This window comes from Rhincodon typus, chromosome 12, assembly GCF_021869965.1.
Source record: "Rhincodon typus isolate 14 chromosome 12, sRhiTyp1.1, whole genome shotgun sequence".
NCBI lineage: Eukaryota > Metazoa > Chordata > Chondrichthyes > Orectolobiformes > Rhincodontidae > Rhincodon > Rhincodon typus.
The window spans coordinates 4,935,838-4,961,607 of NC_063343.1; the positions used below are offsets into that span (position 1 = coordinate 4,935,838).

At 43.1% G+C, this 25,770-nt stretch overlaps 1 protein-coding gene across 1 annotated transcript in view; it reads left to right on the forward strand.

Moving 5' to 3' along the window:
- Positions 1-25,770, forward strand: part of LOC109911258 (slit homolog 3 protein-like) — a 614,108-nt gene that overhangs the window by 436,298 nt on the left and 152,040 nt on the right. The window contains exon 9 of the mRNA XM_048603610.1: positions 10,128-10,272. Within this exon, the coding sequence (XP_048459567.1) occupies positions 10,128-10,272 (145 nt within the window). The remainder of the gene's footprint in view (positions 1-10,127; positions 10,273-25,770) is intronic.

A 25,770-nucleotide genomic window follows, 5' to 3' on the forward strand; every position in this document is an offset into this window, starting at 1 on the left:
TGTACAAGACACCTTAGCTGTGTGGGATATCACTGTGATACTGCTGCTCTTACCTTGACTCTAAGATTTCAACACGTTACGGGTGAATTGAACATGCCGCTGTTCTCTTTTAATGTGATATTGTTAGTTAGGACCAAATGCTGCAGCATTTCATTGCGTAGCCTACGGTTTGCTCTCGACACTTTCAAGTTTAACTGTGATCCTGTTGGTTTGGGTGACGCACTGTAGAGTGCTACTGTGGTACTGTCGGTACGAACTAGCTGTGTTTCAGGCTGATACTGTCGGTTTGGACTGGATGCCTTGGGGTTTATCTTGGATCTTGTTGGTTTGGATGAGACTAGATGTCGTGTGTTGTGAGTCCAAACCAACAACATTGGAATGCAATGCTGCAGCGCCCCTGTGACAGTGTTGATTTTGAGTACACACCATTGTGTTGCTTTGTGACCCTGTTGGTTTAACTCAATGCTGTCGACTTCTCCTGCAATTCAGTCTGAAAGTTGCAGCGCGTGCCGGGGTACTTGGCTGGATGGCTAGTTTGCAATGCTGTGTGGGTTCAATCCCCATTCACTGGCTAAAGTTACCATGAAGGACTGTCCTTCTCAACCTGTCCCCTCACCTGAGGCATGGTGACCCTCAGGTTAAATCACCACCAGTTGTCTCTATCTTACAAGAGAACACCCTATAGTCCAGAAAGAGTATGGCAACTACTGTTGGGGTCTGAGCAATGCTTTTCATTTACAAAGCCAAAAAAAGTTAGATTTTTGAAGATGAAACTAGCTGGAGAACAGAATCTTCAGCTGTTCAGAAAATAGAATGTGGTGTTCCCTCATAAATCCAATCATCGACTGAGATGGATCACAAGCTTTTTTAGCCACCGAGACAAGGAAGAAAGTCATGTGACCTCATGTGGGTCTTCCCACCAACTCCCCACCCCTCCCGAAATCCTTGATGCAGTATATCATTGTCCATAATATCTCCAGGAACAAATTTGTGGCAATTGTGATAAATGGCTCATCTAAAAACATTTTTCATCCATATATCACAGGGGATCTGTGCCGGCATTTTTCTGAAGTAAATCTTGTGACAGAAAGCATGTAATTAAGTAGGAGCTCTGCCTGTAAATTTATCTCCGTACACCCTATGCATCTCAAAACTCAGTCACAAATTGAAACTGGCGAAACTCATACCAAAATAGCAGTTAATTCACTGGAGCTGTGTCTGTGTCGGATATCTGCAGCGTGCTTTCAATTAGGATAAACAATTACAGATTCCCGGGATGATGTTGGATTTGCCCTGCTTCAATTATTGAGGAAGTAATTGGATTTTTAATTGCTGTCTGTTTTCTGCCCTACTTTCGACTGTTTCTTTTTGAAACGGTGTTTAAAGTGCAGACAAGGCAATGCCATTCGTTTGTATTCTTTCAATCTGGTTTTGGTCTGCTCGCTGTAAACAAGATAAAGTGTAGCTGTGGTATTACATTATTTACTGGTTTCTGTGGTAACCTGTAGACTGAGGATCGCATTTCGCACAGTTCTGCATGCTGCATACCAGCTGGGCCATGAAGATTGTTGCTTATTCAATCAGCTTTAGCATCTTCTGGTGGGCAACTTGACCCTATTGTTTGAACACATCACTGCGTTGTGCCACTGTGGTGGGATTCCAGTTCCTCTTGTTCAATGCGAGCGCAACATGTTGACATAATTTCCTCTACTTATCACTTGGCATCAATATCGCGAGGTGTGAGGTTTCCTTTAAGCAGAAAGAAAAAAGACTGAGAGGTTATTTAATAGTGGCCTTTAAGTTGATGAGACTTTCTGGGAATTGTGGATGGAGAGAGCTGATGTGAGGAAATCGTCAATGTAATGTAAGTTTCACGAAATCCAACAGGATATTCAGAAGAAACTTCTTTACCAAAGAATGTGCAACCTGCTGTCACTGGAAGTGAGTAATATTGATACGTCTAACAGGAATTTTTGACAGAGAAGGGAATACAGTTACGAGGAGAGCTTTAGATGGATAAAGCTGGGAGTGGGCTCAAATAGAGGTGAGGATGAGTGGCCTGTGTATCTTATGCTAATAGGAAAGTGTGAGTTGCTATCCCTGTAGCATCAATCAGTAACAACCCTCACTTCAGAAGGAAAGAAGGGAAATTATTTGGCTACCAAAGACAATTTGCCAACAGGATAGCTGGCTGCTACTTAGCAGGAGAATGGTAACCGATATGGCATATAGAGGGTGGCATTGTTTTGTTGTATGTTCTTTGGGCAAAGTTGTTCCTCAGTTAAAGCAGTTGAGGGCCAGCTACCACGTAAATGCCAATCTCTTGTAGAACTGGTGAGTGTGGCCAATGTCAATGGTCGGGGAGGCTCTAATCTTCATTTCACCCCCAGCACCACCTCGTGGCTGCCCCATCTTGCGCTGGAACTGTTCACCTGAAGAGAATAATTATTCAGAAAAGGTTATGAGGATAAGGTATGGCGGTGGAATTCAAGTTTGCGGTGGAGAGGAAGCTAAATGCAAATATGCACCGAATATAATTGAAAATAGTGGCATAGGCTTGTTTCACCAGCGCTGTTCTCTCGGTGTTGCTGACTGTGAAAGAGATTGGCAGCTCCATACGTTGCAGCAGTGCCTTGTGCCTGTGCTCCTGCTGAGAGGAAGCAGAATTGCAAGACCCTTCTGTTCCTGGCGAGGAAATGAGGAACAGTGTTGAAGTGCAAGAAGCCTGTCCCTATCATGAGCAACAGTGCTGGGGCTTGGGGAGGGTTTGGGAGGGAGGAGCCAAGAGGACTCAGCGGAAATGGATTTTTATTTGATTTGATTTATTGTTGTCACACGCACTGAGATACAGTGAAAAGTGTTGTTTTGCATGCTGTACGGGCCGATCGTACCATACAAAGTGCACCAGGGTTACAGAACTGAGTGCAGAATACAGTGTTACAGCTGCAGAGTAGTGGCAGAGGGAGAGGTCAGAATTAACATTTCAGAGGTCCGTTCAAAAGTCTGGTAACAGCGGGGAAGAAGCTGTTCTTGAATCTGTTTGCACGTGTTTTCAAATTTTTATATCTTCTACCCAATAGAAGAAGGTGGGAGAGAGTATAACCGGGATGGGGAAGGGGTCTTTGATGATGTTGGTTGCTTTCCTGAGGCAAGGGGAAATATAGATGGAGTCAATGGATGGAAGGTTGGTTTGCATAATAGACTGGGCTGCGTTCACAACTCTCTATAGTTTCTTGCAGTCTTGGGAAGAGCAGTTGCCATTTGGTGATGAAGGAAAGAAGCGGGAGTCAGAAAAAGGAGGGAAAGGCACAGCCTGTACAAGAGTCCAAAACAAAAATGATTTGTGTCCTTTAATTCAGTAGCCTGAAACAAATACAAATTGGAAACGCCTCAATCAGGTCCGGGGGGCCACTGTTTGATGGCGAATTATATCTAATGATGTTCTTTTTCTAGTTCCTTTAATTCCCGCCAGCCAATACCACTGACAAAGAGATGTTTCCCCAGACAATAAAGCAGTAAATAGGCTACGGCTGCCTTACATTTAACTAAAATTCATGGGTAATGAGACTATGGATGATCCATTGTCAAGGGACCTGATTCTAATCAGTCCTCAGCTGCCTTATATTAATATCCCTGGTGAAAATGTAAGAGATATTCTAATGGAACTATGAATGAATCTGCAATCTGATTATAACCAGCCCTTGACTGCCTCAGATAAGGTATCCTACACAAAACCACAAGCACAACCAGGAAAATCTTGGCATCTGACAGAGTTAGTCAGCAAGTGAGTTGCACGACCACTTTTTTGACCTCATCTTCCATATGTCACCAGCAAGTTCAGAAACCTTTCAGCTGTTAGACTTTTGTTCAACTTGTATGTGTGAAAGGACAGAAGTGGATATGTCATTGTCATGGAGTAAGGGATACATGTGTTTAATTGTCTTAAACTGACTGTTGCTTCGTATGGATGCAGTGCAGCTCCAGTAAGAAATATATAGAGGCATGAAGGGTGCATATAGCCTCAAAGTAAAAGGGAGCTGAGCTGAGGAGGAACTTCTTCACCCAAAGGGTTGTGAAGCTGTGGGATTCCCTGCCCAGTGAAGCCGTTGAGGCTACCTCATTGAATGTTTTTAAGGCAAAGATAGATAGATCTGTGAACAGTAAAGGAATTAAGGGGTTATGGTGAGTGGGCGGGTAAGTGGAGCTGAGTCCACGAGAAGATCAGCCATGATCTTATTGAATGTCGGAGTGGGCTTGAAGGTGCCAGATGGCCTACTCCTGCTCCTATTTCTTATGTTCTTACAAACACTCTGCCACCTTACCAACTTTCCAGTGTCAACTCTACTTTAGATCAACGGAATCACATCACAGATGTAATATTTCATGACGTGCATGACAACGAGCCAATGTGCCGTTACCAAAGCAAAACATAACGATTAGTAGATGCGAATAATATTCTGAAAGATGTTCACTCCAGTTCTAAAAGTGAAACCAACACATCCTTAATTCACCCTTTCCAGAGGCTGAGGTAGCTACTGCTATCTCAATAGCGTATCTGTTTTTCATTTGAGTGGGATTAAAGGGGGTATCAAAGTTGCAACTCATTCTTTGCCCATTGAAACACACTTTCATCAAGAGAAACGGGCTGATTCATTCCCTTCCCCCAGCACTAGGGCATTGATGACAATGCTGCAGGTCTATTAAATGTTGGCTTTGACTCAGTTGTAGTGCAGTTGCTTTAGCATCAGAAGATTATGAAATAAAAACAGAAAATGCTAGAGAAACTCAGCAGGTCTGGCAACAAATGTGGAGAGAGTTAATGTTTCGAGACTGATATATAGAGACTGATATATTCTTGGTGTTCTGGCCAATCTCAACCATCATTGCTAAAATGGATTATTTGTTCCATTTCACTTTGTTGGCCCTTGTGCAAATCAGCTGCAGTGGCTGTTCACATTATAGTGGAAGATTAAGAAGGATATTATTAAGCTGGTGAGGGTTCAGAAGAGATTTACCAGGATGTTGCCGAGTATGGAAGTTTGAGTTATAAAGAAAGGCTGGATAGACTGGGACTTTTTCACTGCAGCATAGATGGTTGAGAGGTGACCTTATAGGTGTCTATAAATCATGAGGGGTATAGTTAGGGTTAGTGGTGGGTATCTTTTCCGTAGGGTGGTGGATTTAATACAAGAGGGGCACATTTTTAAGGTCAGAGGGACGCTATTTAAAAAACACATGAGACGCTATTTTTTACACAGTGGTTCACGTGTGGAATGAACTTCCTGAAGAAGTAGTGGAAGTGGGTACAATTACAGCATTAAAAAGACATTCGGATAAGTACATGAGTAGGAAGGGTTTTGAGGGATATGGGCCAGGAGCAGGCAGGTGGGACTGGTTTAGTTTGGGATTATGTTTGGCATAGATTGGTTGGACCAAAGGGTCAGTTTCAGTGCTGTATGACTCTATGACAATGTGTAAAACACCCACAAAAACAGTAAGTGACCATTGAAGTTATCTCACTGGAGTTTCACTGTGCATCCGCAGAGGTTACAGCAGGACATCAGGAGAAGCCTGGAGGGAATTCTGTCACAGCTGTTAAAGTACAGATGAAGGGTCAGTCAGGGGTTGGGGGAGAGGGTCTCTGTATTTGGGCAGGAACACGTAAAGAACAGGAAGCCAAAAGATGAATGAATTGCTGATGCACTGAAATTGGCCATTGCTTTGGAATGGGCCAAATATCGTAAACAAACCACGGAGAGAACACTGAAGTAATTTACAGGGCCTCATGCAAATGAATAACCACCCTGGCTTATGAGTTTAGTCTGTTCATTGCCATGTTTAAACAAATGAAAGAAAAATCCACTTATCAGATGAATATGGTGATAAGTCTCATCGGTTTCTGATGGGGCTGTTGATTGTGATAGCTTGTTAATTTCTCATGGTAATGTGTAAAAGAAAAGGCCTCATCAAGTATTGTTTCATGTTTGCTGAGAAGTGCATATGATGTGGACAAAGTTAGAAGTCATACAACACCAGGGTACAGTCCAACAGGTTTATGTGAAATCACATGCTTTTGGAGCGCTGCTCCTTCGTCAGCTGAAGAAACAGTACCTGATCCCAGTACAACTAAAGCATTTCTTATCTTTCCCAAACTAAAGAATACAGTTTGGAGGGGGCAGGCAGAGAGAGAAAGAGAGAGGATAGAGAAAAATATGGAAGAGTCAAGGGCAAAAATCGGATAATCCATCAGTGACTTTATGGGGTTTTGTTAATCCCACAAGAATGATCCCAGAAGCCCAAAGGAACAGATGTTGGTGATTTATTGATATGCGCTGAAAAGGACAAGTCATAGTCAAACGTTTCAGCAGGGAGTCATGTCCGCCGTTAATGAAATGTCAACAAAACACCAGAGAATTACAAGGCGTGCATGTGTAAACTTGTACCACTGTGACAGATGGTGCAGAAAAGCTGGTGTTGGCTCCCCTCAATCCCCCTCCACTCAATAACATATAACTAGGAGGAAAGTCACACAGGCGGAATGTAGAGGTGGATAGCTCCAATGCATTTAAGGGATGTAGCCTTGCTAACTAATGTGTGTGCTCCACTCTTTTAAAATTACAGTCCCTACTGTTCCAACGTTTGGCCTAAGTTCTTACTTAGGGGTGGTCTCACATAAAATGTGTTTGACTTGTCTGCCTTTCTTTTTTTGCAATGTAGAAACCTTCTGTTAAAATGTAGGCTGGTATCTCCAAGTTTAGGCCGAATAGAATCTTGTTTCGGATGGTGGAGAAGCTAAATGGAAACGTTCATTTGAAGATACTATTTTTTTCCCCAGGCTCAAATAAGTGGTGTACCTTCATTTTTCTTTCAGAGACAGCTGCAGAAATATCACATTAAATTTGACTTTCCCTTCCTCCATTCATCTTTGTGATAGTTTTGTTTTGATTGGTTTTGCGTTAACAACTTACAGATTTATTGAATGTGGAGTGCACAGTATCCCAGAGCGACTTTGCCAAATGAGGAATGGAAATGTTCAGCCAAGAGAGAGAGGTTTTTTTAATTCATTTATGGGATAAGAGCTTTGCCAGCGAGACAGCATTTATTGCCCATCCCTAATTGCCCAGAGGGATGTTAAGAGTCAGCCACATTGCTGCAGGTCTGGAGTCATGTGTAGGCTGGACCAGGTATGGATGGCAGTTTCCTTCCCTAAAGGGCATTAGTGAACTAGATGGGTTTTTCCTGACAATCAACATGGTCATTGTTAAATGATTAATTTCAGATTTTTACCACATTCAAATTGTACTGTCTGCTGTGGCAGGATTCGAACCCTGGTCCCCAGAACATTAGCTGGGTCTCTGGATTAACAGTCCAGTGGTAATAGCACTGGGCCATCACCTCCCCATAGAATTTGCTGCAGGGTTCTCCTGATGTCCTGCTGTAACCTCTGGGGATATACAGTGAAACCCCCGAGAGACTATTTCAGCGGCTATTTACTGTTTCTGTAGTCTCAGAACTGGAAAACTGGATGTGAAGATGGGTCTTCAGAGAATTTGCAAAGGAAAAAGAGGGCAGCATAGAAATTTAGAGAGGGAATTCCAATACAACCCAGAGTAGCACAACAAAAGTGTTTATTATCTCCAAAGGTGAAGTCACACGACACCAGGTAAAAGTCCAACAGGTTTATTTGAAATTCCAAACTTTTGGAGTGCATCTCCTTCGTCAGGTGCATTGAGAGAGAACAGCACACAGACACAAAGTTTATAGGCAGAGAGATCGGGGCAGAGAGATGAAAAGATCATACAACTAGTGTGAGTGCAGTGTCAGATTATAAATCTGCAGGTGACTGAGAGTGTTAGACGATGTGAGTAAAGTATCAACAGCTGAATAACAAGCACAGGGATGACCAATAATCTAATGGAATGAGACAGAGAGATAATCACGAAAAAATTAAAAATAAGGTGGTGCTGGAGACAAACCAAATAACTGGAATAACATGATAGATAAAAGAGTCACATGCTGAGGATCTAACCAAAGTAAAAAGTAATTCAAAACTGTACAAACTAATTAATGTAGAGAGATCATAACAATTTATCAAGGTGCTGGTGTCAAAACAGGGCGGTAAGGTAGATTTTACAGATACAGAAAATTGTGCTGGGGTCACATGTAGAACAACATGAATTCAAGAGGCTGTCCTCATTGGTACGGAACTTGGCTATCAGTCTCGCCTCGGCGATTCTGCATTGTTGTGTATCTTGAAGTCCGCCTTGCAGACATAACGACAATGGATGAATGGACACTGCACAAAAGTCACCAGACAGGAGCGTTCCCTCCCAGTCGGGGAACAGTTCAGGGATCAAGGACATTCAGCCCCCGATCTTCGGGTATGCACAATGCACAGTCCTCGAGATACACAACAACGCAGAATCGCCGAGCAGAGACTAATAACCAAGTTCATTACCCATGAAGATGACCTCTTGGGTTCATATTGCACTACAGGTGACCCCGGCACAATGTTCTGTATTTGTAAAATCTACCTTACTGTCCTGTTTTGACACCAGCACCTTGATAAATTGTTATGATCCCCGTACCTTAATTAGTTTGTACAGTTTTCAATTACTTATTACTTTGGTTAGACCCTTCACATGCGACTCTTATACCTATCATCTTATTCCAGTCATTTTTAGTTTGTCTCCAGCACCACATTATTTTTCATTTTTTGTAATTATCTCTCTGCCTCATTTCATTGGATTATAAATCATCCCTTCGCTGGTTATTCAGCTGTTGACAGTTTTCTCACACTCTCGGTCAACTGCAGAGATTTATTATCTGACACTGCACTCACACCAGTTGTATGATCTCTTGATCTCTCTGCCCTTCATCTCTCTGCCTATAAACTGTGGGTCTGTGTGCTCTTCTCTGTCACTGCACCTGATGAAGGGGCTGCGCTCCGAAAGCTTGTGCTTTCAAATAAACTTGTTGGACTATAACTTGGTGTTGTGTGATTTCTGACTTTGTCCACCCCAGACCAAGACCGGCACCTCCACATCGTCATTTCCACTGCTGACATTAACCAAAGCTGCTCAGACAACACCTTCCAAACTCACAACCACGACCATCCAGAAAGGACTAGGGCAGTAAAGACATAGGGAAAACCACCACTTTCAAGTTCCCTCCAAGCCATTCACCATTCACTGCAGTTCCTCCAGTGTTGCTGGCTCAGAATTCTGAATCTCTCTTCGTAATGCCAATGTGACAGAACGGACTGAATGGTTCGAGAGCTCCCCACCTCTTTCTCTCGTGGGCAGTAAGCCATTTGGAAAAAATACTGGCCCAGCCAGCAACCGCAGCATCCCATGAGTGATCAAGAAGAGAATCAACCAAAAGTTTCCTTGCCCATGTTTGATCTGGTATCATGAGACATCCAGATACAATTTTGAGCGTTCTGTGGCCAGTCCTTTCTGAATCTACATTGCAATACCACTAGTACTGCTGGATATGTTGTGATAGGTCATTCACAGGAATGCTGGTGTCAGTATCTGGGACACTTTCTGTAAGATGCAGTCGAGCGAATGTGGCTCCATCACGCTGTACCTTCATTAGCTTGTGAGTCAACTCCCCCAGTTTTGGCACAAGCCTCTGGACATTAATAATAAGAACTTCTCACTTGTATAGGAGTTGATAGGTCATGTTGCGGCTGTACAGGACATTGGTCCAGCCACTTTTGGAATACTGCATTCAATTCTGGTCTCACTGCTATACGAAAGATGTTGTGAAACTTGAAAGTGTTCAGAAAAGATTTACAAGGATTTGCCAAGTTGGAGGGTTTGAGATCGAGGGAGAGGCTGAATAGGCTGGGGCTATTTTCCCTGGAACGTTGGAGGCTGAGGGGTTACCTTGTAGAAGCTAATAAAATCATGAGGGGCATAGATAGGGTGACTAGTCAAGTTCTTTTCCCTGGGGTAATTGAGTCCAAAACTAGATGGTGTAGGTTTAAGGTGAGAGGGGAAAGATTAAAAAAGGGCCTAAAGGGCAACTTTTTCACACAGAGGAGAACCCTTCTCAGTTGCTCTGTCAGTGCTGGGTGTATCTGGCTGTTCTGAGGCAATGTGTTCTTTGTGTGTTCCCAGGTCCTCAGTCCTCCGAGACTCAGTCGTGCAACGCCCATGCTACATCATGTCCGCCAGTGTGCGTGTGCAGTAACAACATCGTTGACTGCCGAGGGAAAGGGCTGACCGAAATTCCAGTCAACCTTCCGGAAAACATTGTGGAAATGTGAGTAATAATTTCCTTCATCTGCATTTTCAAGGGACTGTGGGATGGGGAGGGTGACATCGAAACATCTGAGCTTCGAAATTGATCTTGCAGCTGCTGAAGTCATCATTTAACACCATCCTGCTTCAGGAGATCTAATCATATTAATCAAAATCACAGTTGCTCGAACCAAACACAGCACTAATTAAGGGCAAGCTGCAAAGTCAAGATGGTTTAGATTATATTGATGGATGGTCTGCTTAAATCCAGAGGTGACTGCATTTTCCAAATACAGGATGAACAGCCATTAGTTTCTGTGGGGAAGCATATGGAGTGATCGCAATGGACCTGCATGAAACTTAGCCAGAAAAAGAAAAAAACTTCAACTAACACTGAGATAACAAGGTGTAGAGCTGGATGAACACAGCAGGCCAGGCAGCATCAGAGGAGCAGGAAGGCTGACACTTCGGACCCTTTTTCCGAAGAAGGGTCCAGACCCGAAACGTCAGCTTTCCTGCTCCTGTGATGCTGCTTGGCCTGCTGTGTTCATCCAGCTGTACACCTTGTTATCTCAGATTCTCCAGCATCGGCGGTTCCTACTATCTCTGAGTGAGTCTCAACTAACACTGAGTTGGGTCAATTCTATCAGGTCAGAAGCACGTGCTGATTTTTTTAATCTTAAAGTTCAGAATTAGAATCAATCCATTCTAAAAGGAAATACAAAAATGGGGTTGAGCAAACTTGAGTGAAGTCATTTTATAATTACTTGAACTTTGTACTGCAATTAAGACAATATTTCATTGTGGCTGTATTTTTGATTACTTTGGCTTGTTCTCACACACAATTAACTAACTTTTGAAAACAAAGACTGGTTTTGCTGTGCCTGATTGAACATCAGTTTTACTGGCTGAATAAATGTGGCTCTGAATGCATTTTTTTTAAATTCACTCGGGGATATAGACTGGGCCATCACTTATTGCCCGTCCCTAGTTGCCCCTTGAGAAGGTGGGGGTGAACTGCCTTCTTGAACCGCTGCAGTCCATGTGCTGTAGCTAGATCCACAATGCCCTTAGGGCAGAAACTTTGTAGCAACTGATAAACTCTTTCAGAGGCCAGTTGAGAGTCAACCATGTAGTCACATGTAGGCCAGACCAGCAAGTAACTCCCTGGGTTAGCTGATTGAATCATTTAAGTCAAATGCTTTCTTGAAAAATCTCTGTTTACTTCCCCGCTCAAAATGACTTTCTGTCCTTAGATGATAAAAAAGGCATTCACAGATTGAAAACCAAAATCCATTTTATCCTCCACTTTGAAGTCCAAGTTTCCAAATAATAACAAGTATTGCAAACCTGCCTCACAACACTGAACACTGCAATGGCATTTCAGAGGGCAGTTAAGGATTTAGCACATTACTGGCGACCTGAAATTACTTGTGGGTTAAGCCAGACCAGATACAGAAGACATCTTTCCTCTTCCTGAAGGACAAACAAGATGTACTTTTATGTAGTTTCAACATTATTATAGGTAAGTAGCAATTGATTTCTGATTTCTTAATTAGTTGCATTTAAATTCCTCCAGTTGCTGTGACTTGACCTCACTTTTTCAGAGTATTATTGCTGTCCTCTGGATTAGGTTAGTACCAGTCACTAGGCACTAGTAACATCACCATGACAATTGCATTGCTATAGTCTCCATCGAAATGAGAAGAAAGGCACTGTTGACATTGCATAAACATGGACCTGTTATTCACTAAAACTTTGCAATATGGAAGGAATTGGGTGTGTGCAAAATAGGGTAGGGAAGAGGGTAGTGGAATCAAGGCTGTCATGAGTTAAACGTTTCCAGGAACCACATGAAGAAGCTCTTAAATAGCAAATATAGTGCGTCTCCTTTACAACTTAGAGCAAAATTTGCCCAGTCCGCATGCTCATGCCCAGTTGTATCCGGCGATGTGGTCAGCTTGCAGGAGGAGCCTCAGCTGTTCCAGATGGCATTCTTGCCCACCACCCACTTAGTTGGAAAATAAAAGAAAAACAAACCTGTTACCACAGCAACCACCACGTGTGGAGCAGTGAACAGCACAGACATGCCAGGGTGCTTCAAAGGTACCGACAGCAAGCCACATTAAAACATGTTGGGACACCTTACCCCAAAACCTTCGTCAAACAAGTAGGCTTTAGGGAACGCCTCGCAGAAATTGAGAGAGACAGAGGAGGACATTCCAAACCTTAGGGTCCAAGGTGAGGTGATGGCCTAATGCTGTTATCGCTGGACTGTTAATCCAGGGATATTCTGGGGGCCCAGGCTCAGATGGTGGAATTTGAATTCAGTAAAAATCTTGAATTGAGAGTCTAGTGATGACCATGAATCCATTGTCAGGAAAAACCCATCTGGCTCCCAAATGTCCTTTAAGGAGGGAAACTGCCAACTTTACCTGGTCTGGCCTACATGTGACTTCAGACCCACAGCAATGTGGTTGACTCTTAACTGCCCTCTGGGCAATTAGGGATAGGCAATAAATGCTGGCCTGGTCAGTGATGCCCTCATCCCGTGAATGAATGGAAGGCAAAGGTAAAGTTGTGATCACCTTACCAGAACATAAGCTGCTCTCTGATTAGTGAGGGCTGACTGGTGTTGGTTTAACCTGAGGGTCACCATGCCTCAGGTGAGGAGAGGTTGAGAAGGAGAGTTCCTCATGGTAACCTCAGCCAGTTCAGGAATTGAACCCGCACAGTTGGCATCATTCTGCATCGCAAAGCAGCCATCCAGTTCAAGCTAACCAACCACCAAACCACCGCCCCCAACTCCCAAGGCGGAAATGAGCAAGTGGCTAGAATTGGACGAACACAGATATCTCTATGGATTGTGAGGCTGAAGGGGATAAGAGACATTGGGAAGCATGAAATCATGGAGAATTTTAAATCCACAATGTTGTGTGATAGGAGTCAATATTAATCAGCGAACTAAGGAATGATGGGTGAAGCGGGCTTGTTGTGAGTTAGGAGATGGAGCAACATAGTTTGAGGTGAATTTTTGCACACTTGTAACGTGGACTGTAAAAACAAAACTGTCTATGCAAGTGCTGCCCAGTGTGTCACAGGTTTATGAATGTGGGCCACAGAATTGGGCTCTGCACCATGTTGGTGCATGGAAGACTTGAACAGCAAAATTGTCAGCCATCTAGCTGCCAACCATTTGCAAAATGGTCCACGCAGTATGCCTACTTGACAGAACACGAGGGCTGGCCTATCTGCATGCACTGGCAGCTACATTCAGTAGTTCCACAACTCTTCCAGATATTAACGTGTCAGCTTAACACGTCCGGTTCTTCTGCAGCATCTTACAAATGTATTGATTGTTTTGGTGTTCCACCTCCGTCATCTTGGTGTGTTCTTTCATGTTCAAATTGTCCAGTTGTCATATTGTTCTTTTAGCTGGCTTCTGTTCCTCCTTAGTGTCGTTTCATAGATGTTGTGCCATCACAGAATGTGCCCTCTTTGGAAACCTCTGCAGGTAACCACGATGCCATCGTGGGCTGTGTGACTCTGACCTGTAGTGTAGTTGAGATAGCTCCACACCTACATGCAAGTCATGTAGCCCCTTCATTCTCCCTTCCTGTTGAGCAATGCTCCCTGAATCTCCAAGAACTTGGATCAGTGGTGGCTTAGGATGATTGTTCTCACTTGCCAACTATATACAATCTCTGCTGGTGATGGTAACCCCCATCTCCAGAGATGCAGGTCTGAGGCGGAATATAGCAGCAACGAAATCTTGCTCCATTACCCTGTGCTTCAGGATAAGTGATTTAACGGTACCACCCATTTGCTCCGTGGGACAGTGAGATCTGGGGTAATGTGGTGAGGGCGTCACATCTTTCACACCCCATTTGGCACATTTATCCTTGAAATGACTGCCCATTGTAGGAAATGACTTCTTCAGGTGCACTGAACATGGCACTGAGTGTGTCTGCCATGGATGTGCTTGAAGTGCTCTTTGATGCATCCTCTCTAACACGTCAATGTCACCCTGAATCCCTGGCCAATAGACTGTATCCGTCATCTCATCTGCTCTATCCCCAATGTCCTTGCATAGTTCTGACAGTATGGCAGAGAGCTTTGGGCATAAGTGCTTATTTACCTCTAAAGGCAATATCTTTCAAGATGTAAAGTTCATCTCTGTAAAGTCAAAAGCATTGGAGAGTTACCAGAATGTTCTTCATCAGGTCAGGATGGGTAAAATCAAAGAAAGAACCTTCACTCACTGATGGCAATTGTTTGCCGTTACTTCAGTATCTTTGGAAATGCATAGACTTTGAGAATTGGAACTGGCCGTGTGAGCAAGCTGCCTAACTCTGCCTGGATTTAAAGCGTTACTGCGGGTTACAATAATCTGGACATAAAATCATTGGGACTTTTTGCTCACCTAGTTCCCACTGCAGGTTAAAACTGGGACGACATGCGCCTGAGCATAGCTCACGACTCTGTCTGCCTTCTGTGAGTAATGGTCTCCAAAGTAAATCACCTGTATGCAAGCACTTGAGTCCACAGTAACAATGCTAATGGCTTCACTCACGGCGCATATGCAATCCACTGAGGACTGGCATGCCAAGAGATGGACATAGGCAGTCTTAGTGAGGCACAAACAAGAGTCCACAACTTACCAAGTGTGACATCAAGCTAGCAAATAGGCTGTATTAATCTCAGACTGCTGCCTTGGAGAGGGATGGAGTCAGTAGCCAGGGAACAAAGTTTGGAGTAAGATTGAGATCCATGCCTTCAGTCTTCCCAATTTCTCTCAGGTGAAAATGCCAGACCTCCCTGTCAGATGTCCGATAAGTAGTTTGATGCGTTAGCAACAACAGACGAACTCCACGCACCTAAATGCCTACCCACTCTAACCGGCCCAGAAGTGCTGGCTGGGAAAATCTGATTCAGCCACAAATGTACACAGAACTGCAGGGGTCCAAATTGGTGCAGGGTTTCTGAGCTAGGGAGGTGGATCAAAAAGACAAGCTACTGACCTCAAGTCACTGTGACTCAAAGCGGAAACACACACACGTGTCCAGAGAATTAAATTGGCGTTGGCTGGGGTACCTTGGTGAAACAGTGAACACTCTCCACCTTGTTACCTCATGAGGAGATGCCGTTTGGACAAATCTCTCTGAAACCGTGGCGATAGTGTATGGCAGTGCACTCAGTAAGTCCAAGTTATTGAGGCAACGTGCATTTTAAAAAGCATGTTGTAGTCTCAAGCTTCGAATAGTGATGATAGAAGCTCCGACATGCTTTACATCACATAGCCAGTTAGAAATCTCTCCCACTCTTACTGAGTTTGAGTTTCATTTATTGTTGTCACCTAATTAGTAAACTTAGGTCACATGGGATTTGGGGAGAGCTTGCCCTGTACAGGAGAATCCCTACAGTGTGGAAACAGGCCCTTCAGCCCAGCAAGTCCACACCAACCCTCATAGCATCCCACCCAGACCCATCCCCCTATAACACACCTAATCTACACATCCCTGAACATTATGGGCAATTTAGCATGGCCAATCCACTTAGCCTGCATATCTTTGGACTGTGGGAGGAAACCGGAAGCACCCAGAGGAAACCCACGCAGATACGGGGAGAGTGTGCAAACTCCACACAGACAGTCACCCGAGGGTGGAATTGAGCCTGGGTCCCTGGCACTGTGAGGCAGCAGTGCTAACCACTGAGCCACTGTGCCACCCCCATTGATGAGGACTGTCCTGGAGTACTGTGTGCAGTTCTGGTTGCCGAGTTATATGAAGGATATTGTTAGGCTGGGAGGCGTTATGAAGAGATGTGGCTGGATATGGTAGGTTTGAGTTATAGGGAGGGACTGGATAGACTGGAACTTTTTTCACTGGAGCTTAGGAGGTTGACCTTATAGAGGTTTATAAATTCATGAGGGGTATCGATAAGGTAAATGGCAGGCGTGTTTTCCCTTGGGTGGAGGATTTCAAGTCTAAGGGGCATATCTTTAAGGGAAGAGGAGAAAGATTTAAAAAAGACACAGGGGGCAATTTTTTTACACAGAGGGCGGTTTGTGTGTGGAATGAACTTCCAGAGGAAGTAGTGGATGCAGGTACAGTTACAACGTTTAAAAGACATTTAGATACGTACATGAGTAAGAAATGTTTGGAGGGATACGGGCTAGGAACAGGCAGATGGGACTAGTTTAGTTTGGGATTATGATCAGCATGGACTAGTTGGACCGAAGGGTCTATTTCGTGCTGTATGACTCTATGACTGTATGTACCGAGATACAGTGAAAAGTGTTGTTTTGTGTGCTATACAGGCAGATTGTACCATCCAGAATTAAATCAGGGTAGCAGAATAGAGGAAGGGTCACCGGACCCGAAACGTTAACTCTGTTTTCTCCTCCACAGATGCTGCCAGACCTGCTGAGCTTTTCCAGCAACTTTGTTTTTGTAGCAGAATAGAGTGCAAAATACAGTTGCAGCCACAGAGGGCTTGAATTGGAAGATTTTGTAGATACATACTCCAGCTGTTTATCTATATTATGATCACCCACCTTCCTTGGTCATCAGATCCTAGAGTGGGATTTGAACTCGGAGCTTCCCAATGCAGGAGTCGAGATACTACCCACTGGGTCCACAAGGAACACAGCTCAGATTAAAATAAAACCAGAAGGCACATGATACCAGGTCATAGTCCAATAGGTTTATTTGAAATCACAAGCTTTCAAAGTGCTGCTCCTTTGTGAGGTGAAGCGAGCAGCTCTCCGAAAGCCTGTGATTTTAAATAAACCTGTTGGACTATAACCTGCTGTCCATGTGACTTCTGACTTTGTCCACCCCAGTCCAACGTCAGCATCTCCAAATCACGGTTTAAAATAGTATCTTTCTCTTAGAAGTGGGAATAAAAAGAAACTTGAAGAGGAACAATTTCCAAAACGTTGGTTGCTCTGCAGCGAGTTGGAGTTGGTCGCTCTGCTCTCACTTTAGATTTGATTAACAGGAAGTAAAGGCATAAAATTTATGGTGGTCCCAAGTGAAACGCTTACAAAATACATCAATCTCCTCCAATATCTCTTAAAAACCAAAAGAATCACGGATGCTGTAAATCAGAAACAAAAATCTCTGAGGAAGGGTCACTGGAATGGAAAGGTTCACTGTGACTTTTGTCTTCACAGACGCTGCCAGGCCTGCTGAGCTTTTCCAGCAACTTCTGTTTTTGTTTCTGACATCTCTTAGCTGTCTGTAGTATGTTTTTAGTTAAAGGTGCAGCAGAGGCATCGATTCTGAATGGATTTACACTGGGTCCATGACATGTGAAGATTTAGCTCCATCAGAACTTGGGTGCAGCACTGGCTGTCTCCATTTGCTTCTCTTCCACGCCCTACCTACCCTTCTCTGTTCTAGTACTCGAATTACACTATCTGTCAGGAATGGCTCAAGTCAGCGTTGATTAACCAAGACAGTTAAAACACACCAGCAGGATAAAGGAAGCACTTCTATTACAGAAATGGAGAGATGTCTGTGCCTTTTAATTTCAAACTGACGTTGAGTACAACAGTTCAAAGAGAAAGGAACCTGGAAGATTGTATTTTAATCTCCAGTGATTGGTTTAGTGTCCGCCTTACCTTAAGCAAGGATTTCTAAAAAGTCAAGACTTAAAGTACATTGTTCATTTTGTTAAGCCTCCCTTGGTGATTTTACGTAGGAAATGTAATAGCATTGATCTTGAATTTGTTTCTGGAAAAGTGTAACAGCTTTGAAGCATGAATGTTCCTTCAAGCACTGAAGACAGTGAGTGGTTATTGTAAAGGTGTTACCTGCAGTAACAATTTTGTACGGAATACCTTGAGATGGGAGGGGAAAGGTAGAAGAAATGTCTCAGAATTAGAAATGCAAACGAGGGAAAATGAGAAATTGAAGGAAATCGCTATTAGATTGTACTGAAGGAATTAATGGTGCCAAAAGTTGATAATTGCCCACAGCATGGTAGTCTGTATTCCAGAATGTTGAAGGCACTGGCTGTACAGAAAGTCAATACAGTGATAATCATCTTCCAAAGTCTTTGAGATTCTGGAATGATTCCTAAAGATTGGAAGATAGCAAAGTGTTGTCCTCCTGTTTAAGAAGGGATCATGAGAGAAAATAAAGAACTAAAGACCTGTCAGCTTTACATCAGTAATAGGGAAAGTGCTAGAAGCTATCGTAAAAGACCTGATAAGTGAATTTTTAGATTAAAGTGATCTGATTGGGTATAGTTAGCATGGATTTTCAAATGAAAAGCCATGTTTGATGAACTTGTTGGAATTTTCTGAGGATGTTACTAATAAAATTGACAAAATGGACAGAATAGCAGAATTGAACCAATGGACGTGGTACACATGGATTCTCAGAAGGCATTTGATAAATTCCCCCACTCCCTCAAGAGTTTGATTAGCAAAATTAAATCTCATGGATTGGAGGTCATGCCATGGTGTGGATTAAGGAATAGTTAACAGAGAGAAACCAGAAAGTAGGAATAAATGGGACATTCGCGCCTTGTCACGCTATGATTAGCGAGGTACCACAAGGATCAGTTCTCACGTTCCCAGCCACTCACAATTTTTATATCAATGATTTAGGCATGGGATCAAATTTATTATTTATATATTAGCAGACAAAGCTGGGCAGAAATGTGGACCAGTGTGCAGGAAGGTGTAATATGGTTTTATGAGGATCTTTCTCTTTCAATAGAATTGTGTAAGGACTGTTATTCTGATCTTTGCATTTCTTTACTTTTCTAATTTATTACTATATTGTTGTGCGTTTTGGGCTTTTATTTTCATTATTTTTCTATCTTTTTGCACTCAAGAAGCTGTACCTAGGTACCTTTATACCTAAGATAGCACCATAAGTTGCAACTTGTGAACTTTTCACTGTACTCACGATGAGTACATGTGACAATAAAAGCTAATTCAATTCAATTCAATTCAATATTGGACTTGCTGTTGGTTTCTTGTTTGCCTAATTCCCACTGTCATTTAATGCCAGGGCGTAAAGTGACAGTGGATTTATAACAATCAGCTTTTGTTGTCAGTTGTTACGTTTGCTGTCTATCAACAGGCTCTAACTCACAGTTATCAGATTCACAAGCTACAAATCCCATAATTGATCTAGTGAAGAAATGGGTTGGGGTAATAGAATGAGATATTGATATTATAAGTATGCTGAGCACATAGATACCAATTATAGCTGTTTAGTCAGACAATTTGGTCTCAAAAGCCTTCAAACGCTTTCATTCGGAAGCTCCTATGAATTGCAAGTGATTGCAGGCAGAAAATATAATGAGATCAGACCAGTGAGTCAATGCAGCTCTTACTTTGCTGCCACGCAATGAATATCAGGAAGATGTTGGTGAGTAATCGAAATTCCTGGGTATCAGGTGAAAGCAGGAAGGGACTCAAATGGTTGAATTTCCTGGATGTATGCCATCTAGACTTCAAAGTGATAAATATGTGGAAAAATGCTTTCAAGTGGAGATGCTACATTCAGGAAAAAACATGCAGTCAATGGAGAAAATTGAGGAAATAGAAGAAACAGAAATATCTGTGTTTCTTGCCGTGTTGATACACATTAAGACTATTGTGTGTAGTCTGTGCACCAGCAACATGGAAAGATTGAGCCTGTATTTTATAGTGCTGTCCTACCCTCAGGATGAGCTGGGGGGCTTAAAAGCAAATCAATTATTGTTCAAATTTTTGTCTTCGCTAAAGCAGCTATTTCAGTGGTATGGACAACAATAAGATAAATAACCAGATAATTTACTTTAATAGGATTTTGGTTCAGGGTTAAATGTTGGCAATAGCAATGGAAAGCAAACATAGGTGCAAGGAAGCAGGCAGAGTCCCAGCTCAACATAGAGTCATAGAGATGTTCAGCATGGAAACAGACCCTTTGGTCCAACTCGTCCATGCTGACCAGATATCCTAAATTAATCTAGTCCCATTTGCCAGCATTTGGCCCATATCCCTCTAAACCCTTCCTATTCACTTACCCATCCAGATGCCTTTTAAATGTTGTAAATGTACCAGCCTCCACCACTTCCTCTGGCAGCTCATTCCATACACGCACCACCTTCTGCATGAAAAAGTTGCCCCCATGTCCTTTTTAAATCTTGCTCCTCTCACCTTAAACCTATGCCCCTCTAGTTGGGGAAAAGACCTTGACTTTTCATCCTATCCTTGGCCCTCATGCTTTTATAAACATCTATAAGGCCACCCCTCAGCTTCTAACACTCCAGGGAAAATAACTCAGCCTCTCCCAAGAGCTCAAACTTGACCTGAAAGTGAAGTTGTGCCCAAATATTGTTTAGTTGTGCCAGCCTGCAATTTGAGGGAGTTGTTAATGTAGCAGGAATGTTGCTGGCCAATCATCAAGACATCAACATGAGTTCATATCCTTCTGGCTAATGTCATGGCAAATTGAATTGAAATTCCCAGGCAAAGGAGATGAATCACCTCCCAAATTTCTCACTGCCTCTCAATCCATCACAACAAATATTTCTTTTAGCACACAGCCATGTTACATTTCAATTAAAACTTGGTATCAGTCAATATTGAGGATCTGAATATGAGGTTTTCTTGTACGAAAGAAAGAGAGTTTTCCTTAACAGTGAGAAAAAGTACAAGGTTGAGAAGTGGAGTATCTGGTACAGACAGTAATACTAAAAGCTTGGAAGTCCTTAGAGTTTGTGAGGTGTTAGATTTTGACCTGAGTTGCTTAATTAATGCCTGGTGCTGTCGTCAATAGTTAAATTTGTGGATTACTGAGTTTGTGGTAAATGATTATTTCTCCTATTTGCATTTTGAAAGGCTGCTGTTTTTGAGATGATGAAGAGAAAACTGGGAGAGAGGGAGAAAGAGTGCCAATCCTTTCTGTCACCAATCCATTTCTCTCTTCTTTAATGACAAAAAAAGCTTTGTTTATGTCTTCCCAAGTCTGGCCCCATTGTCTTCCCTCAGGTAGATAACCCACTGGCTATCTTTCATGTCCATTATATCAGGTATGTGCAAACTGAAACAGGAGATGAGAGTTTTTTGATGCCTGTCTCAATTTCGGTGTTCTTTTGATGTTAATTTCAGCACATACAATATTGTTTATTCCACATTGTGTTCCTGAACTTGCCTCAATCCATAGCAATGTGATCGCTCCATCAAATTTTAGGCTGGTATTTGTCCTTCTCAAAAATAAGTTTAATCCATATGAGTTCTTAGATATTAAAATAGGGATGATTGGGCTTGAAAATTGTTGATATTTTACCATTATTGTGACAAATTAAGGAGTCAGGAATAAAATTTCTATCACATCAATAATAATCATGAAACTACCAGGTGTTCATGAAATTTCATCTGGTTCACAAGTGCTCTTTGGGGGATAAAATCTGCATTCACTGTGAGAATAATTTGCTAACATCAAAAATTATTGATTTTTTTTTCCCAAAGGTGAGAAATAAGCCATCAAAAGGGAATTTATTTCATTCAGTGCTTTGAAAGTTGTATCTTGTGATTGTCCACGTTGGGTCTGATTCAACTGGTAACCCCTGAGGTTCTTCTAAGGCAGCAGAAAGCACTGGCCAGTCCTCCCTTGGCAGGACTGATCACAAAGTGGCATTGTCAATGATAGTAGAGGCAGCTATTAGATGTTCTCTTCCATTCCACTCTTCAATTTACAGGTTTCAGCCCAGACACCAGGAAGGACTAACAATAAGCTGAAGATGTTAGGCTCGGTGGGTTAACCATGCGAAATGCAGGGTCATAGGGACAGGTTAGGTGGGGGTGAGGGATGTTGTGTCTGGGTGGGATGCTCTGAGGAAGGTCAGTGTAGTTTCCATGGATGGAATGGCCTGTTTCTAGGACGAGCGGCATTTCACTCTTCTGACTGAGCACTTTACAGCCTGCCAGATTGAACGTTGCTCAAAAAATTTCCATTGCAACTGCTGCCCTCATTTTATATTTCTTTGCCCATTTGGTTTCTGGTCTCTCTTGTTTCCTTTATCGCTTTTGGAAAACTGTTCAAGATCCAGCCAGTCATGCCTCCTGTAACATAGCTTTTGTTTACTTACACAACCCATTGCTACTACCTTCAACAGTAGAGTCCTTTGTCATTTCATTTCTCCTCCCCGAGCTCTGCTTTATCGCAGGCCTTCTAGTTCCTTCTTCCTCCCAACGCCCTTTCACTCACTCAAAACCTCTCATTGGGAAGTCAAGGGTTCTCAGTGGTTAGTACTGCTGCCTCACAGCATCAGGGACCCAGATTCAATTCGAGCCTCGGGCAACCGGCTGTGTGGAGTTTGCGTGTTCTGCCTGTGTCTCAGCGGGTTTCCTCTGGGTGCTTCAGTTTCCTCCCACAGTCCGAAGATGTGTAGGTTAGATGGATTAGCCATGGGAGACGTGGAGTTACAGGGACAGGGTAGAGGAGTGAGTCTGGGTGGGATGCTCTTTGGAGAGTCAGTGCAGACCTGATGGGCCAAATGGCCTGCTTCCAAATTGTATGTTATCTACTCCCACTGGATAACCCCTCCAACTACGCTTCTAGTCAACAAACAGCCTGAACACACATCGTGGGAAGAGAGGGGGCAATGCAGGCCTATGGAAAACGAATGAATATTTGTAACCATTGTGGTTATGGAAAACATAGTTGTTTATCATCTCCTGGTGTCCACAAGCCACCATCATGTGCAGTGAACAGGGAAATAAAATTATAGTTGAATGCAAAGTGGAACTCCAAAGTCCAGCTTACTTCAATGAGGGTCTGCAAATAAAATGTCGGAGTAAACAGTGTCCAGGATTTTTACAAACTATGTACAACTCTGACCAAGATTCACAAGAGGTTGAACTCTTTTCAGGTTAATTTATTTATAATTGAACCTTGTTTTTTTTTGTTGGCTACATCCAACTCTGCTGCAATTTAACTCGAATTCTACCGACTCCAAAACTCCAGCAGCCCAATTACAGGCCTTACCTCATACCATTGTCAGTTGCATTTTATATAGAGTCATACAGCACAGAAACAGACCCTATAGTCCAACCAGTCTATGCCAACCATAATCGCATACTAAACTAGGCCCACCTGCCTGCACATGGCCCATATCCCTCCAAACATTTCTTATTCATGTACTTATCCAAATGTCTTTTCAACGTTGTACCTGCATGCGTCACTTCCTCTGGAAGTTTATTCTACAAACGATCCACTTGCTATGTAAAAATTTGCCCCTCGTGCCTTTTTGAAATCTCTCTCCTCTCACCTTAAAAACATGCCCCCTAGTCTTGCCATCCCCCACCCTAGGGAAAAAATACCTGCCATTCACTTTATCAATACCCCTCATGATCTAAAAATATTTTGTTCTTACTTTCCTCATTTCAGTCCGTAGAGCACCAAACTTGGGAGGGCTCAAGTTGACATTCAGCCTCCTAGTTGGCTGACCGATATATTGAAGACTCACGTTACTGTCCGACATTAGCTTCGGAAAAGGTCCTCAAGAAGGTTTTCTTATGATTTCATGAGACGTGGAATTTGTTGGCTAGGCCAGCATTTATTGCCCGTCCGCTAATCACCCTGGAAAAAGTGGTGGTGGTGTTTTCTTGATTCGCTGCAGTCCCTTGGGTTACAGAGACCCCTCCAAAATGCCACTCAGGAGGGAGTTCTGGGATTTTGACCCAATGACATTTAAGGAACAGTGTTATATTTCCAAGACAGGATGGTGTGCGGCTTGGAAGGCAACTTGTCCCAGTATCTGTGCTACATTTGTCATTCTGGCTGGCAGGTGTTGCCATTGAAGGTTCGGTGAGTTACAGCAGTGCGTCTTGGAGATGGTACGCATGTTGATGGTAAAGGGAGTGAATGTTGAAGGTGGTAGATGGGGTGCCAGTCAAACAGAATGCTTTATCCTGGATGGTGTTGAGCTTCTTGGGCATTGTCGGAGCTGCAGTCATCCAGGCAAGTAAGGAGCATTCCTTCACACTCGTGTCTTGTGCCTTGTAGATAGTGGACAAGCCTTTGGGAGTCAGGAGGTGAGTTACAGGTACAGAGGGCCTAGCCTTTGACCTGCTGTTGTAGCCAGTGTTTATACAATTGGTCCAGTTCAATTTCTGTTCTATAGTAACCCCCAAGATGTTGATAGTGAGAAATTCCATGACACTGATGCAATTGAATGCCGTGGAGCGTTTGCTAGATTCAGTCTTGCTCGAGATGGACATTGCCTGGTACTTGTGTCCCACAGATGTGACTTGTCAACTATGAGCCCAAGCTGAGATGTTGTCCAGTTCTTGCTGCACATGGACATGGAGTGCATCATTAGCTGGGGCAAATCATATCAATTGATCAATATCCTCCTGAAAGGCAAAATCCTCTAGGGATAAGAAAACATGGGCAGTCTGGATATGACAGTTCAGCATTGGGGAAGTGTACAGCAGACACAAGCCTGTCAAATATGTCTGTGTATGTGACCCAGTTACACTGTTGGAGGCTTATTTCAGTACGTGAACTGTGTGTTCTGCCTCTCCAAAGGAACCACACTGCACGTCAAAACCCAACCCTTTTAAAACAGAACAACAGACACTTAGGTGGTGGATAGTAATGCATTTTTTTTTTGCAAGCGTAGAAACAGAAAATAGGAGCAGGAGCAGGCCATTCGGCCCATTCTGCACCACCATTCAATATGATCAAGGCTGATCATCAAGCTCAGGATCCTAATCCCACCCTCCCCCTCCATCCCTTGATCCCTTCAACCACAAAAGCTATATCGAGCTTCTTAAAAACACATAATCATTTGGTCTCAATCACTTTCTGTGGCAGTGAATTCCACAGGCTCACACTCTCTGGGTGAAGAAATTTCTCCTCATCACAGGCCTGAATGGTTTACCCCTTAGCCTTTAAACTGTGACCCCTCATCCTCGACATCCCCACCTTTGGCTTCACCCTTTCTGGATCTAACCTGAATAGTCCTGTTAGAATTTTATAGGTTTCAATGAGGTTCCCCCTCATTATTCTAACCTCCAGGAATCAATTTGGTAAATCTTTGCTGCACTCCCCCCATAGGAAGAACACTCTTCCACAGATAAGGAGACCAAAACTGCACGCAATATTCTAAATGTGTCCTCACCAGCTCTTGTTGAACATTCCCCTCATTCAAATAATAATCTGCCTATTTCTGCCACCAAAGTGGATAACCTCACTTTTACCAACATCTGCCAAATTATTTGTCCACTTACGTAGTCTGTTCAAATACCACTGCTTCTTCTGTGCATCCTGTTCACAGTTCACTCTTCCACCCAGATCCTTGCATCTCCATCCTGAGGGGTTCATTTCACTAACAGCCCTGTGTTAATGTCTAATCTTTGAGCTGCTTCATCAGCACTTTACAGCAAGCCAGTATCTTCTACGTGGCTGGAGACAGTCAAGAGCCTGGTCTGAAATGGACTCTGAAATTACTCCATGGAAGCTGATTTCCTGCCACCAAGTCACCCTTTATTTACACGTTAACA